Below are 22,153 nucleotides of genomic sequence, written 5' to 3'. Positions count from 1 at the left end.
CTAATTCTGGACACTGCACATCTTCCTTATCCAGATGAATTCTCTTGGTAGGTCTGCAACAAGCGAGAGAAGCGCTCCACTGATGTACAGTTGGAGAAGTATGTGCTCACCGTAGTACTGGAAACCATCAGATCGTTCTTTAACTCACCATTCTCCGAAAACAGCACTTCACTTCAGGTAACTGGGTGACTGTGGTGAGTGGGGTGGAGGTGGGTCGGTGAGCGGTGTAAGAAAGATCCACGCTTTTGACCGTAAATGGGGTTCAAAGTGTATCTCTCAGTGCTGTTTGCAAGCCAGAGCTGTAGCTATCCTGTGAAAGAGGGAAGCGTGCACTGATTTAAGCTGTACCTGTTTGGTGTGAGTAAGGAATGTTAGCAGTGTTGCTGTCCATACAACACCTGTATTTCGATTGAGAAAAACATCTCTGCAGATGTTCTTGCTTTGCCTGTACTGTGAATGCAAGAGAAGCTTGTACGACTGTTGTATGAACATTACATTTTGCAAGTGTGAGTGCTGTTTGGAGCTCTATTGCTCTGCTGTACCTGTCGCGTGATCTTGAGTGTGGTCTTTTTTATCTTTGGACTTTTTTTTATTAAGTCAGACGTTTACTGTCACGTATTACAGTGGCCAAAAACACCTCTAGTATCAGCAATCTATTGGAAAGATAAGAGTGTGGTCTTAAATAGAAATCACATCAATATTGGCTCAATAAACAAACGTTTAAAGTAGTTGTTTAAATCATATATATAGGCTTTTGGTTTCGCAATCGTGATAATTTTTGGCTTGAAAGTACAGCCGGACTGACACCTGTTTGTTTAATTGTATTCCTTATAATCAAACCCACAGGGTCTTATGTCCCACCAGCCACTTTTGAGAAGTAAAACAAAGCACTTACTGTAGCACACACTTATTATCTCCGTGCTGTAAACTTAGAATCATGTGCTATATTAATGTAATGAAAAAATTCAAAGTAACTTTGATCCCTTCTTTCTTACAGACTCACCAGGCGATTGTTGTGCAGCTGCTGCAGTCTACCATAAGGCTTCTAGAGTGCCCGTGGCTTCAGCAGCAGTACAAGGCCTCAGTGGAGGCCTGCATCCGTGCCCTTGCCATGGTCGGTAGGTATGAAGGCCACCGGAATCTTACCTGCCACCACCTGTTTCTATCATTTCTAGGAGGGTGGTTAGCGGTTACTTGGAATTGTTACAAAAGATCAAGAATGGACGGAATGGGCAATCCTGCATAGTTTTGTATTATGACTCTCCTTGTGTATTAGTCAGTGAAGGAACTAGTGACAATGTGTGAGTTAGTCAGTACTGGTAAAGACCGACTGTTAGGGTGGCAGTCGGCCACGCATAAACAAGTTGGTAGGATGGCTGCTAACCAAGCATAAAGTAGTTTGTATAGACTGCTTTGATCGGTAATTAGTACCCAGACATGGGCAGGGTGATGGGTTGTTTGGTTGCAGTATAAATTAGTTGGGTGATTTGCTGATGATTAGTCCTGGATTGGTTGGTAGAGTTCTTGGTATATGGCTTAGAGCGAAGACTGGAAGACAGTCACAGAGTCTTACCCAGTTTTGTATCAAGGCTAGAGTTATTCAGAGCATATGTTATATGCTTATAATTACAGGTGGGCAGGTGTGTAGGGCTCCGCATGGCTATTTCTGGTTTGCTTAGTACAAGTTCTGTTTGCAAAGCTTTTATTATGTAATACAGATACCAATGAACATGGCAACATAGGAATGGCTATTTCAGCAAACTCGCTGGATGAAACATGTATATGTTCATGAATTGACCGGTGACGAGCTTGCTTAATTTGGAGGATTGGTGGTGGACAGGTACATATTGATTAGCTAACCCACATGTGGTTAGCCAGTGTCTACTTATGAAAGGTTGTTGGATCATCTTGTTGTTGTACAGCTTATAGAAACTTTCCCTCTCTAAGTGTGAGGACCAACAGCTCACGCACCTTGTTAACTTCATACTAGAGGTAACTCCTCTTCATCTTTTGAAGCCAGGCTGTTCTCTCACCACCTTAGTGACCCGAATTGCCTGGAATTAGTAGAGATAATGGAATGTGACTCCTCAGACATTTGTAAATATTACTATAATCCCTAAAAACCATATTTGTCTACTACTCCAACATTTTTACACTGTGCAATAAATTACCAAACTTGATTACTGCTCTTTTCCTAGACTGAAAATAAAAATTAGGGCATTTCACAGCAATATTTGTCTACAACTTTCAAAGATATAAACATTGATACACTCAGGGCATGATCGAACATGTTAAGCTGCGCTCCCTAGCCCCAAGTCTTCATCCTGCATAATCCTGCCTGTTTGAGCCCTGAAGATCTTGTTCCTTGCTGTGCGTTGTGCTGCCCTCATGTCTGGTGTCAAGCTAGAGAAATAAATTTCTGCCTCAATGCAGCTGCATCTGAATGGCGGCCCTGCAGCCTACTGGGGGTGTGTGGCCGGGTCTGTTATTGGAGATGTGGTTTCATGCTGTAGCAAAACTGTGCTGCATGTTCGGGTGACTCAGAGTCCTTTCCAAGAAACCACCCTCTGCCACCCCTCACACTGGGGACTCCACCAACAAAAAGCCTGGCAGTAACCCCCCATTACAATGCAAGATGTGGCCTCACCGCCGGTGCCCCTCTGCCCTCGCAGCTGGTCCTTGCTGCTCCCAAAGCAAGATGTTGAATTGGCTGAAGGCTTCTTGGAGGAATAGATCACTTGCACCCTGCAGCCGAAGGTGCTGTCACACATGTTCACTGTTGAGAGGGCACCCAGGAATCTGACTGCAAGACCACCGCCTGGGGTCCTTCCACAAATCCTGACCTCTAGGATCTCAACTTACAAAGACAGGGACTGTATCCTGCATGCCGCCCATGAGGTGCCATATTCCTGGATTACATGTGAAAAGTACAAACACAGAGGAAATCCTTTCTAGATGTGAAACAAAAACTCAGAGCCATGAATTTGCCCTACATGTTGATGTTTACTGCTCGGCTCAGTGTGCTGGCCAATGGAAAAGTGAATTTCTTTGAGAGGCAGGAGGATAGGTGGGCCTGACTGAAGATGTGGGACCATGTTCCTAGGCAAGACAGAGGACCCCAGCCGTGCAGGGAGGAGCACGCAGGAGGGGAGGGACAGTGGTGGGCTGCCACATGATTTGGCAGACTCTTAGAGCAGCCTCACACCCAGAGTTGTGGTGCAGGATGGTGGCGCCCTGGATGACGAGTTGATGGATCTTGATGAGGCCGGTCAGTCCATAGATGGGGAGCCTACACAGGACCAACTCCTTACATTGGGGGATGCTGGGTAACAATCCGAGTGACATGGCTTGGATAGGATGTGGTTCCTTGGACTGCACACTGTATGTACTTGCTTTGGGGACGGGTGGGGTGGGGAACAGAAGAGACGTGTAAGATGGGTGCTGATGTTTCTCTGTGCAGCGCAGCCTAGGTATCTGTGTAAAGTAGGCTCTTAGTAGACGCATACTGTAGGACTTATTAGGGCAGCCAAAGCAAGGCCTGGTGTAGCGCTCTGCCCCAATGGGGCTCGAGGCTGAAATGGGTTACCTTGTTCCGATGTATTGTTGGGGTTAGGTTTGTGTTTTGGGCGGTTCTTGGACTTTTCCCTTTGGGATGTCATAATAATTGGTGTGGGGATAGGGTGGTTTAGGACGTCAGTTCCAACACTCAATATTGGGCAAACATGCTGTTTTGTTGTTGATGTTTAGTGTTTTCCCGGGGTGGAATGCATGTTTTGTTTGTTTATTCCTTATGGATCTGAGGAGCCTGGTAAGGTGCTCAGTTTGTTCACTGCCATTGAAAGTGTATATCTTGGAAGAATCGGGGATGAGTGGGGCCATTCTCCTGGGGATTGGGCAGAGGGGATCGTCACAGGTGGTCTTTTAAATGCTACACAGATGCATACCTAAAAGGTGATCACATGCAATGTAAGGGGCCTTGGTAGATATGTGAAGAGGCATAGAATGCTGTCCTGTTTACACCGACATGGGATCAGTATTGCTTGTTTGCAGGGAAGGCACATGGTAGAAGAAGAAGTACATAAATTAAAAAAGAAATGGAAGGGACAGATATCTTCCTCTACATTTTCCACATATGCTCAAAGAGTGTTGATCTGGGTAGTGCCGGGGGTACCTTTTAAGCGTACCTAGTGTGAGGCAGACCCTACTAGGAAGTATGTCCTAGTGTGTCCTAGCGCAGAGGATGCTAGATGGTCCAGCGATCTGTCTCCTTAATGTCTGTGCCCATAATGTTGATGATAGAGACTTTTATGTGCAACTGCAGACTCTCTTGACTGACTGCATGCCTGAGAGACTACTGTGGTTTGGGGATTTTAAGTGCATGTAGGACGACGACATGGATAGAATCCATGACCCCCCACCACAATAGGTATGACTGAGGGATTGCGTCACTCAATGCACAATCTGGGCTGCGTGGTTATATGGAGGAAGATGCACCTGACCAAAAGGGAATACTCTTGTTACTCTGTCACGCATAGTATGTACAGTAGATTGAATCATGCATTGAGGACAGCGGCTGTGATTGATGGTGTGCAGTCTGCCACATACCTGCGGAGATATTTGTCAGAAAACTCTCCCCTGATGTTGGACCTATGTGCAGCTGGCCCACACTGTGGACCTTCTAGTTGGCGGTTACAGGCTGATGCACTTCTTGATGCTGCATGCAAGACAAAGCTGGGCAAGGCTTTGACATAATACCTGGAGGATAACTGGAGCTTAACCGCTAGTAGAGGTAGGAAGTGTGAAGCAATGACAGCTGTCATGCAGGAGGAGTGCATGAGTAAGATCCTTGGCATCCTGAAGCAGTTGCAGGGTGAGTTGGGAGTTCTTGAGGGTAGAATCGCGGCAGGAGGCTGAGTCTCATGAGGTGCATGAGGCACTGGTGGACCTCACACGACAGTTGGGATAGATTGTGCAGGCTCACACAACGGGAATACACACAATGGTTACACTGGTAGGGCAACAAACCTGGCAAGCTCCTAGCCTGATAGCTTTAGTGGGAAACCGACAGGTCCCCTATTGTGGCACTGGGGCACCCGGATGGGACTGTTGTGATGACCCAGGTGAACATTAACACTGCACTTAGGGAACATCTAGGGGGGCTGTTCGGTGGGAGCCTGCAGGCAAATTTAGAATCTATACTGTATCTGGAGCGGGTGGAACTCCGTATGATATCACATGTACTCAGAGAGAAGCTTGAGGTGGAGTTTAGGCCTGAAGAGATGAAAGGGGCACTGGCGGTGATGGCTAGAGGTAAGGGGCTGGGAGGTGATGACTTCCACATGGAGTTTTAGCAAACCTTTGCAGCACAACTAGTGGAACTGCTTCTAGAGGTTTTCAGGGAAGCAAGAGGGAAGGAAATGTTGCCCCTTGCTCTGAGGGAAGAGTGCGTTGTATGGTGCACAAGCTGAGGGGGAGACATGATGGACCCTTCCTTGTACAGACTCCTCACTATGCTTATTGTGGATACAAAACTGCTGTGTAAACGTTTGGCAGAGCAACTGCTTAGGGTGGTGGGGACCCTTATCCATGAGGACCAATGTGGTTTTATGCCCAGTCGTAGCACCTCTATGAATTTGAGGAGGCTTGCATATGTTCTGGACTCAGTGGAACACCATGGGGTAGAACTAGTATTGGCATTGGTAGACATTATGAAAGTGTTCAGCACACTCCACTGGTCTTACTTGATGTAGGTTCTGTGCCGGATGGGTTTTGGGCCAAACCTCTGTAGTTGGGTGAGACTCCTGTATAAGGCCCCCAGAGCTAGAATCCGGAGTAGTGTTGTGGTTTCCGGGGACTGGGAAGTGAAGAGTAGTACAGGACTCGTGCACCTAATGTCTCTGCATGCCGATGAAATCCTTTGCTGCCTAAGGCGACTGTGAGATGCAGTGCTGCACTTGTTGTCTCAGCTGGATGATTTTGACACAGTGGCTGGTCTTGGGATCAACTGGCGTAAATCGTTGCTGTTCCCACTGGGGACACTATGACATCTCTCAGGATGATTTGCTTGTTCTGGGGCTGCAATGGGAGATTAAGGGGGTCATTCTGACCGCGGCGGACGGCGGTCGCCGCCCGCCACGCGGTTCCCGCCGAAAGACCGCTCCGCGGTCAAAAGACCGCGGCGGTCATTCTGGCTTTCCCACTGGGCTGGCGGGCGACCGCCGAAAGTCCGCCCGCCAGCCCAGCGGGAAACACCCTTCCCACGAGGACGCCGGCTCAGAATTGAGCCGGCGGTGTGGGAAGGTGCGACGGGTGCAGTTGCACCCGTCGCGAATTTCAGTGTCTGCTAGGCAGACACTGAAATTCTTTTTGGGGCCCTCTTACGGGGCCCCTGCAGTGCCCATGCCATTGGCATGGGCACTGCAGGGGCCCCCAGGGGCACCGCGGCACCCCCTACCGCCATCCTGTTCCCGGCGGGAGAACCGCCAGGAACTGGATGGCGGTAGGGGGTGTCAGAATCCCCATGGCGGCGGAGCGCGCTCCGCCGCCATGGAGGATTCTCAAGGGCAGCGGAAAGTCGGCGGGACACCGCCGACTTTCCGTTTCTGGCCGCGGCTGAACCGCCGCGGTCAGAATGCCCAGCGGTGCACCGCCAGCCTGTTGGCAGTGCTACCGCCGACCTCCGCCATGGCGGTAATTACCGCCAGGGTCAGAATGACCCCCTAAATCTTTTTGGTATTTGGATCTCATGGTTGCACACTCCTTAGATCGGCAGCACCTATACTACATTGAGCCATTGCTGGGAGGGTTGACACAATCGACTACATTTTGGAACACGCTGCTGTTGTTGGTAGCAGGGCAGATAGCATTAGCGAAGGTGTTTTTTTTGCCTGGATACCTATATATAATTAAAAATTCACCGTACACACTGTCACAAGACAACTTTAGGGCACTAAACAGTCTCCTGATATCCATGGTTTAGACAGGGAAGAGGAGCAGAGTTGTGTTGCAAGTGCTTACAATAGATTTGGAGAAAGGCAGCATGTGCCTGCCTGACTGCGAACTGTATTACTTCGCCACTAAGTTCCAACATGCAGAAACACTGGACAGTAGAGGAGTATATTTGCAAGAAGCTGTTGAAGGGTACCGCTAGAGCCATCTCGTCCATGGAGTTGTTTATGAGGGGCTCGAGAGTGGCTGGACACCTCCTGTATATAGCTTGACAGACTGCTGAGATCTGGGAGAGGGTGATTAATAGGATGTTGAGGAAGACCCCCCTTTGCCTGAGAGGTGGTCATGTGGATGGTGCTGCATTCAGGCACATCAGTGCAGATATGTCAATTGTACGGTGGCGGGAGGGGGGCTGTGAAACTCTGTGAGACATGTATCCCACAGAGCGCTTCCTTACCTTTGCCGAGGCTCACAAAGCTTTTTTCTGTGGAGGGTGGCCAGTTCCTGCAATATGCTAAGATTGAGAATACAGCGCTTTGCGATTGGACAGAGTTCCTGGAGATGTCCCAGCAAATCTAATCGTTGTTGGTAGTGTTGACCGCGGGAGTGACCCACCATTTGGTATTCCTGCTTTATAAGGCCCTCACATGTGATAGAGTTGGAACCAGACCCAAGGCCTGCCAGGCTTGGGCAGATGAGCTAGTGCTCCTGCTGCTAGGTGGAGGGCGGCATATGGACTGTACACTTGTGAAAAGTCTTTTGGGTAATGCCACGTTGAAGTTGACGCATTTTAACTACGTTCACCAGACATACTTAATTTCCATTAAACTGAGTGGGATGTACAAGGGCAGGACTGCGGTTTGTCTGAAGTGCAGGCTGGATGACTTTATGTGCCATGCAGATCAGCAGATCAACTTTCTCAATGGAAGACCCACTTTCTGACTTGTCTTCGTTTCCTTCTACTCTGATTGTTCTGTATTGGCCTTTCCTGTTTTCAGCTAAGAGCCGTTCCATTGCCCTCCCTATGGACCTGGACACGCATGTCAGTTTCCTGCTCAACAGTTCCAACAGTTCCCTGCAGAGAAACCCATCCACCTTCAAGGCTGCCTCCAGTGGCCGCTCTTTCCCACGAGTCACCAACACACAGAACCAGTGGGACTACAAGAACATCATTGAGAAGCTTCAGGTATGGGCCAACAATGCCAGGAGCCTGGGCAGCTGCTTGTTCAATGGAAGTACAAACCTTAACAGTTATGCACGCATGAAAAGGACACAAAGAGTGAAATGTGCCCTCTATCTGTATGATATGGTAGGAGTGTCTGAAGACTCATATACACACATACTAATCTGCTCTATGATAAGATGCAGGAACATGATCAGAAATGTATACTTGAGAAGCATGCAACATTGACTTTTAATAATAACAAATACCTTTTTTAGGATTGCTTATTTTTTAGCAAGAAATCAATAGATGTGTCTGTATGCGGATATTGAAAAATATTGAACCATTTAGCTTTTCAGTATGCATTACTAAATTGATTTACAAAACTAAAATATCCCATGCTTCCAGGAGAGATATATTGTAGTCATGCTTTAGGACCTCATTTAGAGCAAGGTGGTAACAGGACATCTCTCAAGAATTCATGGATGTTCCATGGGCCTACCTCTCAGTCTCCCCGACTACACTTAGAGGCAGGGAAAGCTCTGTGTTCCTAAATAGTTTAATTCATATCTTGTTGATAGGACATCCTGGGTCAATATGTTGACTCGACACATAGACTTGCCCGCACTTTTCATTACATATGGAGACCATACAAAAGTTCCTAATAATATAGGGATAGGAATTCATATTTACACTGATGATACACTAGCTAGAAGCATTATGGGATCCATGCTTTCTAGCCATGGGAACCTCGTCACAGGTAGCAGGAAAAGTGTTTTTTAACAGTTAAAAAAATGTCAAAGGTTTATTGTGTGAATTGTTTATATCAATAGGATTACGCCAGGTCCATTTTTCATATGTTCCATTGGCTGCCCCTAGGTAACAGACTGTCAAATGTTGGGAACTCACATTAATTTTCCAAATTGTTCTGATCATCATAGGTTGAGTGGAAGGCCAGGATAAAAATATATGAGCCTTACATTCCCATATGGTCTATGAACAAAGACTGACATGTTAAAGACATTCATATTCTAACTTCCTCATCTTTCCTGCTTATTTTCTGTGCTGTCACCTAGGTGTGCGGGGTTTATGGTGTTATATAATTTGCCTTGACTCTAGAATAATACAATAACTTTAACACCATTTCCCATTGCCACGCCTCCTTCGTCAACATCATACTAAAACAATACTATACAACATCATAGTACACTACTAATAACATGTAACATACAACACTGTGCCCCACCACTTCCTTATGTTTCACCCATAGAGTTGTGGTTTCAATGCTTTCCTTACTGAAACAAAGAATAGCGTATATCTAGAAATGTAGAAACAGAATAGGCATCTTTTCTGGTTGTAGAGTTGCAGAAATAACTAAATAAGTACATCCATCCATCTAATTACCTACATACAGTGCAGGAATATGATTGCCTGGTTGCTCTGTGGACTAATGCATTCACTCAAGGAATCTGTACTTGACCTCAAGTTAACAGGTTTAAATTTCAGTAGGTCCACTAAACTTTTTGGGCTTCCAAGGTCGATGAAATAAGTACCAATGAGTTGTTAACCAAGTAGTTGGCTAACAATGAATATATATTACTCAGCTACGAGAAGCCCCAAAGGGTGAAAGTGCTCTTTAAAAATTTGTATTTTGTCAGGTTATACATATCTTGAGACTGGCATAACTTTTATTGTAGCTACACAATGAGCAAGATTCAGGTGTGAGGAGAAATGATTAGTTTAAAAAACTTAAAAGGTAGTACTGCCCTTTGATTATATAAGCATTGAAGAAGAGAAATAGTGTTTTTGTTTATGCAGCACAACAGACAGTTTCTTAATGATAATCTGTGGGGTCCAATTCTACCACCAGCTCAGAGGGAGCTACAGGATCACTCTTCTAGTTATTCAGTGAAGGAGCACAAGTAGAAGTTAATGGAACTTGGTACATAAGCAGGTCTTTATGATCAGTGTCCTTTCTGTCCCACAGGAAGTCATCAACACCCTAGAGGAACGCTTGAAGCCACTAGTAGAGGCTGAGCTCTCAGTGCTTGTGGATGTGCTTCACCACCCAGAGCTGCTATTTATGGAAGGGACCGATGCCCGGATAAGATGTGAAAGCGGAGGCTTCATCTCCAAGTAAGAAGCTAAAATGTGGAGCTAAAGGAGACTTCTTTGTACATTGGAGGACATTCATGTACTTCATCATGCTGATGTTATTAAGCACTCTACTGTTTCTTTAGCGTCACCAAAAGCTGTGTTTTCTGCAATTTTGCTTTACAGCTGTCCGTTTACATACATAGCTAAGTCGTATCTATCTATCTATCCATCTATCTATCTATCTATCTATCTATCTATCTATCTATCTATCTATCTATCTGTCTACCTATCTATATATCTATCTATAAATCTATCTATCTCATCCCCCAGCAATGCCTTCCCACTGTGAATTCTCATAGGTGCTTTCTCAGGATTCACTTCTTACACACAGAATGCAAAACACTCCTTAAATGAAAGATACAGTGAACTTACTCCACCAGCCCTTGAAAAATAACTTTGAAGATTTGCATTCCTATTTCATCTAAAATTAAATAAAGCAAAAGACATAAGCACATATGCCAGTGACCAAAATGTCCCTGGTTTCCTGCCTGCATGCTAAATATTTTAATAATTTGGGGGCATATGTACGAACACATTTTCCCATAGACACAGAATGGGTAAAACCCTTTGCTACATCTGGCCCTTGTTCTGTTAACTTAATAGGTTCTATATCACCATGAAGGTCTTTGATGATGACACATCTAAAACAAACATAATCCACTGCAACCATTCATCTACTGTTCTATACACAAGTATTCTTTATAGCCAGTAATGAATAAAGGGCCGCAACTGTCCAGCTGTAAGCTCCTATGGAATCCAACATGCTGCTTGCTGACCAGATTCATACTCTACTGAAACAGAGACTACACTGATTGTAAAAGTGTTTCAGTCTAACGAGCTAACGATGTTCAGGTCTTCAAGCTGGCCGACAAGACAGCAGATCAACTTTAATCAGATTGGTCCAGGATTGCAAATCATTGAAATACCTCAGAAGTCCCTCAGTGCTCCTCCCCATCATCTGGTGTACTGTCATTCCTTATAATACTCCTCAACAGATAAGCTCTGTCCTGCCTACATTTTTGCTTACCTGTATATGCGGCAGTAGAGTTAGACGGCCTGTATCCCATACTATCTTCTCAAAAGATATTGACTTCATTTTTTTTTCTCAGACCTGCCACTGGATGTAATAGTTCTTCTCTCCTTTGCCACAGAGCTGAAGAAGGCTGACTGTATCTCTACTATACAGATTGCCAAGGCTGGGGCTATCTCTTACAAGCAGAAATGCACTTGCTGGAACTCTCCAACATGCACCTCCCAGCCTGTGACACTGATCAGAGGCCTTCAACACCAATAAACAGAGTCCTCTACTGAGTCACCATTTTGTCCCACGATTGCACTGTAGTCTCTGTACAGATAGTTCTGTTGTCTGGCTCCATATCCTTTGTGTCGGCTTCGGTGGCAGGAATTTCAAATCAGCACCTGGTGCTGCAGCAGCTTGTCCTTCCTGCACAGTGCTACAGCCCATGAAACTCAGAGCTCCTTCAGGCGACAGTTGTGACCCAGTGGGATTCTGTGCCCCGCCTTGAGTCTGCTGCCTGCCACTGTGCTCATGACTAGCAATACATTTCATGCCAAAGCTGACATTGCCAAGAAACAGTGTAGCACTAGTCTTGGTGTAAGGGACTTCATTCTTTTGTTTGAAGATTGTACCCTCAGATGAATATTCTACCACAGTTACTTTAAACATGTACAGCTAGATGTTGTGCATGTTATAAAGGTCTGCTATTTTTCACTTCTCCTGGATTCCTGTTGATGGATCTCCTGCAGCCAGTCCTGCAACCTGAAGCTCCCCCTTTCCTTATTTTACACACAGAGGAGATGGCTATCTTGGTTTGAGGAAGGGCACTGTCTTTGTGAGGTGTTTTCACTAATGAAACTGAAGTAGGAGTTCCTTTCTCTATGACCTTATAAGACTTGTTCCTCCAACATTTTACAATACAAAGGCAGGTCTCGCTTCACTGCGGCGAGGTTTAACCACAGTAATAGAAAAATAACTTCCATTATTTGCTGCTTCTGAAAACAAGGTCAATCACCACAGGACATTTATATACTAATGATCTGTGCAAATGCAGCTGAATTAGTAGCTACCACTCTTTGTATGGCTGACTCAAGGAGAATGAAAGTATGACACCTCCATTGCCTGTCACCCTTTCTTAATATTTATATGGGTTTGTTCTTAATAAATGTTCACATCCTTTGATTTATTCGTTTTGCTCATTTTGAATTAATTTATGCTGTTTAATTTAGTCAATGAACGCCTGTTCTGAGTTCCACATTTTGCTAGGACTGAGGAATTGAATGTTTTTTCAAAGTCGGACTCCCAAATGAGAGATATAAAGTGCTTGCAGTCACAAAGCAGCATATTTTTTATTTTTATGTGACATTAGTCACCCTAGCCTTATTAGTGGAAATTGTCATTTTCGCTAGTCTATTGTTTTAAGACTTACCTGCTGTATAGCACTATTTACAGCCTTGGCTGTCCAATACTGATATGCTGTACTTGGGCACACGTTATACTACTTACAGTTTTCTCTGATACTAACCTCACTCGCTGTACCATTTCCCCCTGTTTCTGGGCCTTATTTTCTTCACAAAACTTTCCATCCACTCACCTCTCCTTGAACATCAATCAAAGAGAGGACTTGATTACTTCCAAATTACCTACTTCACTCACCTCTCTAAATATGCAGGCACACAATACAAGAACAAGATACTTAGAGGCATATTTACAAGACAGTGGTGCATCGGTCCCGATGCACCACTTTTCTTGTGTTGCCCCTTCCCCACCTAATGACACCATTGTTGCACCATATTTACAATACGATGTACCATGGCGGTCGATAGAAAAATAGTGTCAACATTTTTTATGTTATTGTGGCGCTTTGATGCACTATTGTAAAAAATGTTGATGTTAGTGCAGCAAAGCACAGGAAGGCCCATTGATTAAAATAGGTGAGTCATTTTAACACCTGCCCTGAGAAGGCATTAAAAATTATGGAAAAAATGGTGCAGCGAAAAGTTGTAAATTTCACTGCACCATTTATTCGGGCCTACCTGCATCAGAATGCCCCCCTTGCACACATTACGCCTGGCGCAGGCAGGGGTTTACAAAGTGGCACAATGTAAGAATTGCGGCACTTTGTAAATATGGCACAGAAGAAAGGCCTCCTTAGCATGTCAAAAGACACTAGGGTGGCGCATGGTGCCACTAGGGGTATATTTACATGGAACTGACGCAGCATTGTGGTGCGTCAGAATTGGCAGCACCGCACTACGTCAGTTCTGAAATGCAGGGAAACACCATATTTACAAAAATACAGGGCACCCCTGTGTTTTCCCTAGCACTGGTGCTAAATTTAGCTGCCAACGCAGGGATCCTTGCAGCTGAATGCAGCGCACATAGAAGTAGCAAATCGGCATTACTGAATGATTGTTTATGTGACACCATCCTCCACAAAAACAATCATTACTGGTAGTTTACTCTTTCTATGTGTGCTGCATGAAGCAGTACACATAAAAAAAAAGCAAAAATAAGGAGAAATACAAGTGTTTCTCCTCGTTGCACCATGCTAACTCCACCCCTGGAGTGGCGTTAGTTTTTGGTGCTGCCTCAGATTTACGGTTCCTTGTAAATCTGGGGCAACATCAAAAGAAATGGGTGTTGCGGTGGAACACCCACGTCAACACCCATTGCACTGCCCTCTGCCGCAGAAAACTGTTTTGGAGGGGACAATATTTCCAAGGAGGCGTTAAGCCACAAAAAGTGGCTTATAGCGCTGACTTGTAAAGATGGCTCAGTGCACAGCACCACGAGATCATCGCTAAAAGTGACGCTCCAGTGGCTTGTAAATGTGCCCCTTAGAGTTCTTCTGCACACTTGTAAGTGACTAGTGTCATTGTGCTTGAAAATTGATTCTTAAAACCAACTTATTAATTTTCATGCATGTTACTGACTTATGGATGGAACCCATCGCCAGTAAAGGGTCTGACTCTGTTGTATCCACTAACCCTACAGATAAAAGCTAACTTTCTCTACCACTCTTTTTAAAGGCACACTGACAAACTAACAATGGTAAGATCAGGGTTCAATTGTCTGATGAGAGCTCTCTCCACCGTGCCTTTGCTGGCTGCATCACTTGCTGTGCAGTTTTGGTTTGCATGGCTGTTGTGCAAGTTAACAATTGTGGTCCCAAAAATGACTTGTACATTTCAGTATTTTTTCAGTTTTAATTCTTCAACATAACTACATTTTAACTTTGTCTGCTAAGTGTACTCAATATATGGTGTATATAGGTAAATACATACCAGTTAATATATCTCGGAAATAGATTATATACCTTCATAGATGCATCTTCTTAGTTATAGCTTATCAATTGTAGCTTCTTAGATGTCTTCACAGGTGGATCTTCATAGATGTGTCTTCTTAAACACTTGTCCTCAAATGTATCTGCTCAAATATACCATCTGACATATTTCTTCAAAGATGTGTATTCTGGTGTGGCTTGCCACTTCTACTTTTTTTCTTCTTTTTTTTCCTTATATAAACCTTCTGTGATTTATCTTTTACATCAAAATTTCGTGCATCACTCCTCAGTTTTATCATCCTAGATATGCTGTGCAGTATCATTGGTGCCTTTCTTAATGAGTGTTTTCAAAATGTTAGTCTTGGGGAGCTGTTTTTCTACAGGTGCTTTCTGAGGGAAACATTCTAATAGGTCTCCCTGGAATAGTGCATGGCTAGTGGGCCCTTCACAGGTAAAACCCAGTAGAGCTGGCTTTCTTATGTGTCTGGATTAACTTCTAGGTATCTAAGCAAGATAAGCCTCTCAAGGTTCACCTTTGCAAAACATTGCATTAGAAATCATCTTACTGCATTCCCCCTCTGATTAAGCCACTATCTGTTTGTTTCTAGGCTGATTCAGCACACAAAAAACCTTATGTCAAGTGAGGAGAAACTGTGTATTAAGGTGCTCCGAACTCTGCAGCAGATGTTGGTCAAAAAGAACAACTTTGGTGACCGGGTGAGTAAGTGTGCAGGTGATAAATAGAGAGTACAAGAGTAGGTGGGACAGGAAAAGGGTACATGGAAACGTGAGGCTGGGGGATCCTTGATTAGTTAGGACAGGGATAGTGCAGCCAGTTGCTGAGGAAAAGTACCAGAGAACAGGTAGTGTAAAGAGTAAAGGTAAATGATGAGTAGAGAGTCTACAGCAGGTGTCTCCAACCAGTTGATCGCGAGCTGTTAGTAGCTCACCGAAATATTCAGAGTAGCTCCCATCCTTGAGTTCATTTTTAAACTAAGAATTGCAATAAATAAGTATAGCCTTTTCTTTTAAAGTTAAGGAAAGTCTGTGTTTATTCTACATTATTATCAGGCTGCTGATAGCAGAGCCTGATAATGAGCAGTGCTCCACTCAGTTTTATGACACTTGTGAGTCACAGTGGTTCAGTACTGGGCAAAGAGGTATTTAACTCTTAAATAAATGTGAACATCAACTCAATATTGGAGCTGAGAACAAAATAATGTTTCTGAATGCTTTTAACTGAGAACATTTAAATGAAGAGTTAACTAAAGTTTCAAGTTAAATCTTCATTTGGATTTTCTTGTCACATTTACAAATAGCAGGAATCTTGCTCCCAGTGGCTCGTAGACACAGTGCCATAATCATAACTGAAAACACAGTAATTTTTTTAAATGGGAGAAATTTAAAGCAGAGAAATATGATTATATGAAATATTAAGTCTTAATGTTTTTCTCTACTTTCAATTAAGTCAATTAAGTTTTAATGTTTTATGAAGCATATATCTCCACTTTAAATGCATCCCTTTAAATAAATGATTGTATTTTTCTGTTATAGATATGGCACCAGATCTATATGCCACTGGGAGTAAAATGCCTGCTGTTTGTAAATGCAATACTTTGACACGCGAGAACATTTAAATGATGAGTTTTATGGAATGCATATAAACATACAATTAACTCTTCAGATCAATTTCCTCCCATTTTAAAGTGTCACATTTACGTACAGCAGGCATCGTACTCACAGGGACTGGTAGATACACTGCCATATTTATAACTGAAAAATACATCCATGTTAAACGAGAAAGAATTAAAGTGCAGAAAAATATTCCCACAAGTACAAAAAAGGTCCATTGTAGAACAATTCTATGCACTTTAAACTTCTCCCATTTAAAAAAATTGGTTGTATGTTTGTGCTGTACATTCATGGTGCCACATATGGTGAAAGGTATGTTGTGTACTAAAACCAAATACAACACAGGATCTCAGTCACCCATAAATACTTATCTAATTCATTTACACATGCGTTCATACATCCCCACAGACCACATACTGACACATATGGCCCCTAGTCACAGTATTTTGTTCAAACCATAATACTGGGTTCCATGAACATTAGATTTAAAGTCAAGGAAGCTTGCATGAACATCAATTCACCAAAATGCCAGGAGTAGTGGAGGTGACGTCACACACCCATTTTGACCCTCAGTTTCACACTGTAGGAAAGTACCCTCTTTCTTGGCATGGTTACCCCCATTTTCTGCCTGTTTGTCAGTATGTTTGACTGTGTTCACTGGGATCCGGCTTACCAGGACCCCGGTGATTATGCTGTCTCCCTTCAAACTTGGTAACTTGGTTACATACACCTACATACATACATTTGGCCTACTGGTGCCCCCATGTAAATCCGTAGTATATGGTGCCCAGGTACCCAGGGCATTGGGGTACAAGGGGATCCCCATGGGCTGCAGCATGTATTATGCCACCCATGGGGAGCCAATGCAAAGTGTATCTGCAGGCCTACCATTGCTGTCTGCGTGAAAGGGTGCATGCACCCTTTTCACTACAGGTCAATGCACTAGGTCAGTGTAAGTCACCCCTATGGCAGGCCCTCCTAGCCCTGAGGGCGGGGTACACATACCTGTGTTTGAAGGCACCCCTGCACTGGCAGAGGCGCCCCCACGAACTCCAGTTCTATTTTCCTGGAATTCGTGACTGAGGGGACACCATTTTATGCATATACGGGACACAGGTCACTACCTATGTCCAGTTACATAATGGTAACTCTGAACCTAGGCATGTTTAGTATCAAACATGTGAGATTCATATTCCAATACTGTTGCCATGAACTCTGGGGGCTCCTTAGAGGAACCCAGAATTGTTCCTACCAGCCTTCTGGTGTTTCCTGGGCAGCGCAAGCTGCTGCCAACCCTCAGACAGGTTTCTGCCCTCCCGCTGCTTGAACAGCTCAAGCCCAAGAAGGCAGAACAAAGGATTTCATTTGGGAGAGGGAGGTAACGCCTGGCCTGACCTGGCCACTCAGATGCTCCCAGAGGTCCCTGCCATATAGAATCCAAGGTTGGCAGGGACCTCTGGGAGCATCTGAGTGGCCAGGTCAGGCAGGTGACATCAGAGCCCCCTCCTGATAGGTGGTCACCTGGCTAGGTGACCAATCCCTCTTTCAGAGCTCTTCAGGGTCTCCGTCTTGGGTGGGTCCTCGAATTCAGCTTGCAAGATTCCAGCAGAACTGTTCCGGAATATCTAGCCACAGGAACCGTGACTGGACCCCTCCAGGAACTGACAATCTACATCCACGATAAAGGCTCTGGTTGCAACATTTTTTCCACGGCTCCTTCCAGCTTCTGCAACATTTTTCCAGCTGTACATTCTCTGAGGGTAGCAAGTCTACAGCCTGCATGAGAAGGAAGAAGGAATCTCCCTTGGAGTGAAGGAGTCACTCCCCTGCATCTGCAGGCACCAACTTCAATGACGACCGGCTGCGTGGATCGCCTCTCATCCTGAGCTGCTTGGATCCTGCATCATGGGTGGTGGTCTGGAGTAGTCCTCTTGGTCCTCTCTGTTAGCTGTCCAACGTTGGTAGAGGTAAGCCCTTGTTGTCCCCACAAGACAGTATCCCCTTGCACCGCATCTCTTGCAGCTACCAAAGCTTGGTGGCATCTCCTCCAGGGGATCTTCAGGCTTCGTGTAGCCCCAGCCCCCGGCACTCCTTCCCGCAACACACAGACCTCTGTGTGCTTCTCCTGCAGCGTGGGACCTTTCTCCAGTTGTGCTGTGTGGGCTCCTCTGTGATTCCTGGTTCCTCATCCAGTGGGTCTACTGTGGGACTGCCTCTTCTACTGTGGATTCTCTGCCTTGCTGAGGGTCCCCCAAGCACTCCCCCCATGGGTTGAGTCCTCCTGGATCTCCTGGACCTTGCTGTTCCCCGGCAGCTCCACTTTTGCTCCACCATGACTTCTGCCTTTGCCAAGGCTTCTTGGTGGCTGTTCCATGCCAATGGCCGATTGCAATCATCCATCCGGCGTGGGACGTCGACTGCATCCTCCAGGAACTCTTTATCTGCTCTAGGGCTGCATACCTGACCGTCTTCATCCTACCATCGACCAACTCCTGCATCCACAGCCTGGTGGGTAGTAGCTCCTACTCCTCCTGGACTCTTCTGTGACTTCTGGCCTTGGTCCCCTTCTTCCACAGGTCTTCCTCTTGAAGAATCCACCGCTGGTTTCTTGCAGTCTGGGTGTTGCATTTTCTTAATTTCCTTTCTTTTGGGTGGTTTGGGGAAAAAACAATACCTTACTCCTTTCCTCCTGGTCACTAAGGGGCACTGTGGTACTTAGCTCTGGGGTTTATTAGTACCCCCAGCTCCCCTCTACAAATTCCACTTACCTAGGTGGGGGTCCTCCATTTGCATTCCATTTTTTTGTATATGGTTTGGCTCCCCCTAGGGTCACTATTGTCTATTTGCAATTGCATTGTTTTCTATCACTTTGTATGCCTATTTCTGATAACTAGTGTACATATTTAGTGTGTTTACTTACCTCCTATTGGAGGGTTGCCTATCTAGTGCTTTAGTACTGTGTTACTGTAATAAAGACCCATTATTTTTGTAACACTGAGTGTTTTCTTTCACGTGTGTAAGTGCTGTGTGACTACAGTGGTTTTGCATGAGCTTTGCATGTCTCCTAGATAAGCCTTTGCTGCTCATCCACAGTTACCTCTAGAGAGCCTGGCTTCCAGACACTGCCTACACTACACTAATAGGGGATACCTGGACCTGGTATTAGGTGTAAGTACCTCAGGTACCCACCAAGCACCAGGCCAGCTTCCTACACACTCACACACACATGCTTACAAATACACACATTTACATTTACACGCACACTCATCTAAACACACTCGCCCTTAAGCACACACAACATAATTTAAAAGCAATTTTTTGGCTTACTCGGCTGCGAGGGATGGTCTAACCAGCTAATTGTACTCCATTTGTTATTACAATGATAATGAATAATTAAACATTATTCACTATCAGTGTAATAAACAAATGAGAGAAAACAAGCAGAAAGTAGCCCCAACCAACGTCCATGACGATGTGCTGCCACTGTGTTTCTGGCACTGTGTTTGCCACCTCTGAAGCTAGGGGTCGCAAAGACAGTGCCAGGGGTTGCAATGGCCAAGTCAGGGGTCACTGCCAACCCTTAAACGACATCCATGGAAGCTGGGCGAGAGGGTGTCTGGTAACAATGCGCTAGTTGCTTGGCCTTCAGCAGCTCACAAGGATTTTCAGTGATCAGAAGTAGTTCTCATTACAGGAAAGGTTGGAGACTCCGGTCTACAGTCAAAGTGGAGCAAGAAGAAAAGTAGAGTATAGCAGCAACAAGGGCAGGGTACAAAAAAGAAAAGCAGGGGCTGGTTGGGCAGGAAGAGCACAACAGGAGGTGGGACAGAGTGAGTATAGGGTAGCTTGCATGATAAGTACTGAAGCTAGCTTTGCAATGTAGAAGGGTAATAGTATCTTCTGCTCTGTAACCAAGCCTATGGATATGTTTGAGAGGGGGTGGACAGATGTGTGCACTATGTTAAAAAACGTTCTGTCTTATGAATTATTTTTTTCTTTGCAGAGGCGATCTCATGAAATAACTTTCATCTCCTTTCTTTCTTGTCAGGGGGGAGTTTTGAGAAAAATGCTGTTAAGTAATTATCTGCAAAACAAGAAGTCAAATCCCAAAGGGGAGATCCCTGACACTGGGGTTGGAGGTAAGAAAGTAAAGAAAATTAATCATTGACAGTGTTGTGCTCTTTTGGCTTTGTTGGGTAAGTGCCTGGTTTGAGTGTTGTATGCTGCTGGCCCTGTGGATCAGCAATAGTGTGTTTGATGGCATGTGTGACTGTAGATACACGTGCTGTGCACACTCCTGCCTTCTAGTGTTGGGTCTGGATGTGTGCCACTTGTTTTTCTTCAAAGAAGTCTCTCGAGTCTCGAAGCAAAGTGACTTTTCCTCTTGGTGATAGTGCGCATGGGCATCGACTTCATTGCTAGATTGTTTTCTTTCCGCCATTGTGTTCGGACACGTTCTTCCGTGCTCCAGCTCAAGACCTTTTCTTCAGTCTCCATTCTGTACATTTACACCTTGATTCCCATCGCTAGTGTTCTCGATTGCATTCTCTATCTCTCCCTTCGACCATCACTCATCGGTTCAACGTGCTCCACTCAAGACCTTCAGGCCTCGCCCATTTGGGCCTTCTTTTTTCATCAGAATTGAACATAGATGAGCTGCTAACAGAATGGACTCCATTTCGATTTTGTTCTAGCTGCCATGCAAAATATCCCCACATCGACCTCTATCAGGTTTGGAACCTGTGTCTACTTCACAATCATGAAGAAGAGAACTGTGAGACCTGTAGATTGATCCTATCGTAGAAAACATTAAGGGATATCAGAACACATCAAAAAGGGATGTAGCTTAAGGACCTTGAGGAGACCTCAAACATTTTCAGGCTTTATGACACTGAACAGGAGGAAGAGCTGCACAATGCCTCAGCGGCAGAAGAGGAGGTCCTTTCCATGAGTCAGACTCGGAAGTACAGTTCAGAGTGCAAATCAAAGATCTTCCTTCAGGACAACACGCAGTGAGTACTGATGCCCCTGTCCAGCCTACTAAAAGACTCCAGGTGTCGATCTAAATTATGTCTACCAGGCCACCACTGCCTTTGGGCCATGGTAGGCACCGACCATCTGCTAAGGATGCTCCACACTCAGGGGCCCGGTACCGAAAGTCAAGCCGAAACACACCTCTGCTACTCCACCTCCACAACTTCGGCTTCGACCACCTTGGTACTGAAACACAGGTTACCTTCAAGTACGAAACATACCATCTCTGCACCGGAACTGATACTGGAGACTATGGCAGAAAAAAATCAACCGGAAACATAAGAAAATACATATTGAATCTTCTACAGGACATAGGGGGTCATTCCAACATTGGCGGTCTTTTCGCAAGACCGCCAAGTTACCGCCGCGGTGAAGACCGCCAGCCGTGGCGGTCTTCCGCTCCGCGTATTATGACCGCTGGCAGCGTACTGACGTTTTCCGTACGGAAATCCGCCAGCAACTACACTGGCGGTCGACGGGAAAGTGGAGGCTGCTCAACCTCCACCGCCACGCCAACACAACACCGCCCACAGAATCACGTCCCACGATTCTGTGTGGCGGTGTTCTAGTGGTGGTGTGCTGGTGGCGGTGATGTCCCCATGGATCCCGTCGCCTCCTGGAGGAGGCAAGTTGATCGTCCGTCAGGGGAGGGGGTGGGGGGGTGTTGTGTGTTGTGTGCGTGCATGGGGGTGTGCGTGTGAGTGTGTAGAGGGGGTGTGTGAGTGCGTGTATACGTGCGGGGGGTGCTGCTGTGTCTATGTGAAATGTGTGCGGTTTGGCCGGTGTGCATGTCTGCATGTATGTGTGCGGGTATGTGTCCTCGTTGTGTATGTGTGTGTGTAGGGGTGTCTATATGTGCATGTTGGGGGTGTGTGCGTGTAGGGGTGCGTGTATGTGCATGTGGGGGTGGGGGTGG

At 45.4% G+C, this 22,153-nt stretch overlaps 1 protein-coding gene across 1 annotated transcript in view; it reads left to right on the top strand.

The window, feature by feature from the left end:
• The window catches only part of ITPR3 (inositol 1,4,5-trisphosphate receptor type 3), a 467,836-nt gene that overhangs the window by 361,729 nt on the left and 83,954 nt on the right, over positions 1-22,153 (top strand). Inside the window, exons 33-38 of the mRNA XM_069238858.1 lie at positions 52-177; positions 998-1,118; positions 7,947-8,134; positions 10,098-10,246; positions 15,180-15,288; positions 20,252-20,342. Of these exons, the coding sequence (XP_069094959.1) occupies positions 52-177; positions 998-1,118; positions 7,947-8,134; positions 10,098-10,246; positions 15,180-15,288; positions 20,252-20,342 (784 nt within the window). The remainder of the gene's footprint in view (positions 1-51; positions 178-997; positions 1,119-7,946; positions 8,135-10,097; positions 10,247-15,179; positions 15,289-20,251; positions 20,343-22,153) is intronic.

The sequence above is a fragment of the Pleurodeles waltl genome, chromosome 6 (genome assembly GCF_031143425.1).
Source record: "Pleurodeles waltl isolate 20211129_DDA chromosome 6, aPleWal1.hap1.20221129, whole genome shotgun sequence".
Taxonomy (NCBI): Eukaryota; Metazoa; Chordata; class Amphibia; order Caudata; family Salamandridae; genus Pleurodeles; species Pleurodeles waltl.
Note: the sequence above shows the minus strand (reverse complement) of the source record. Positions and strands in the feature narration are given on the sequence as shown.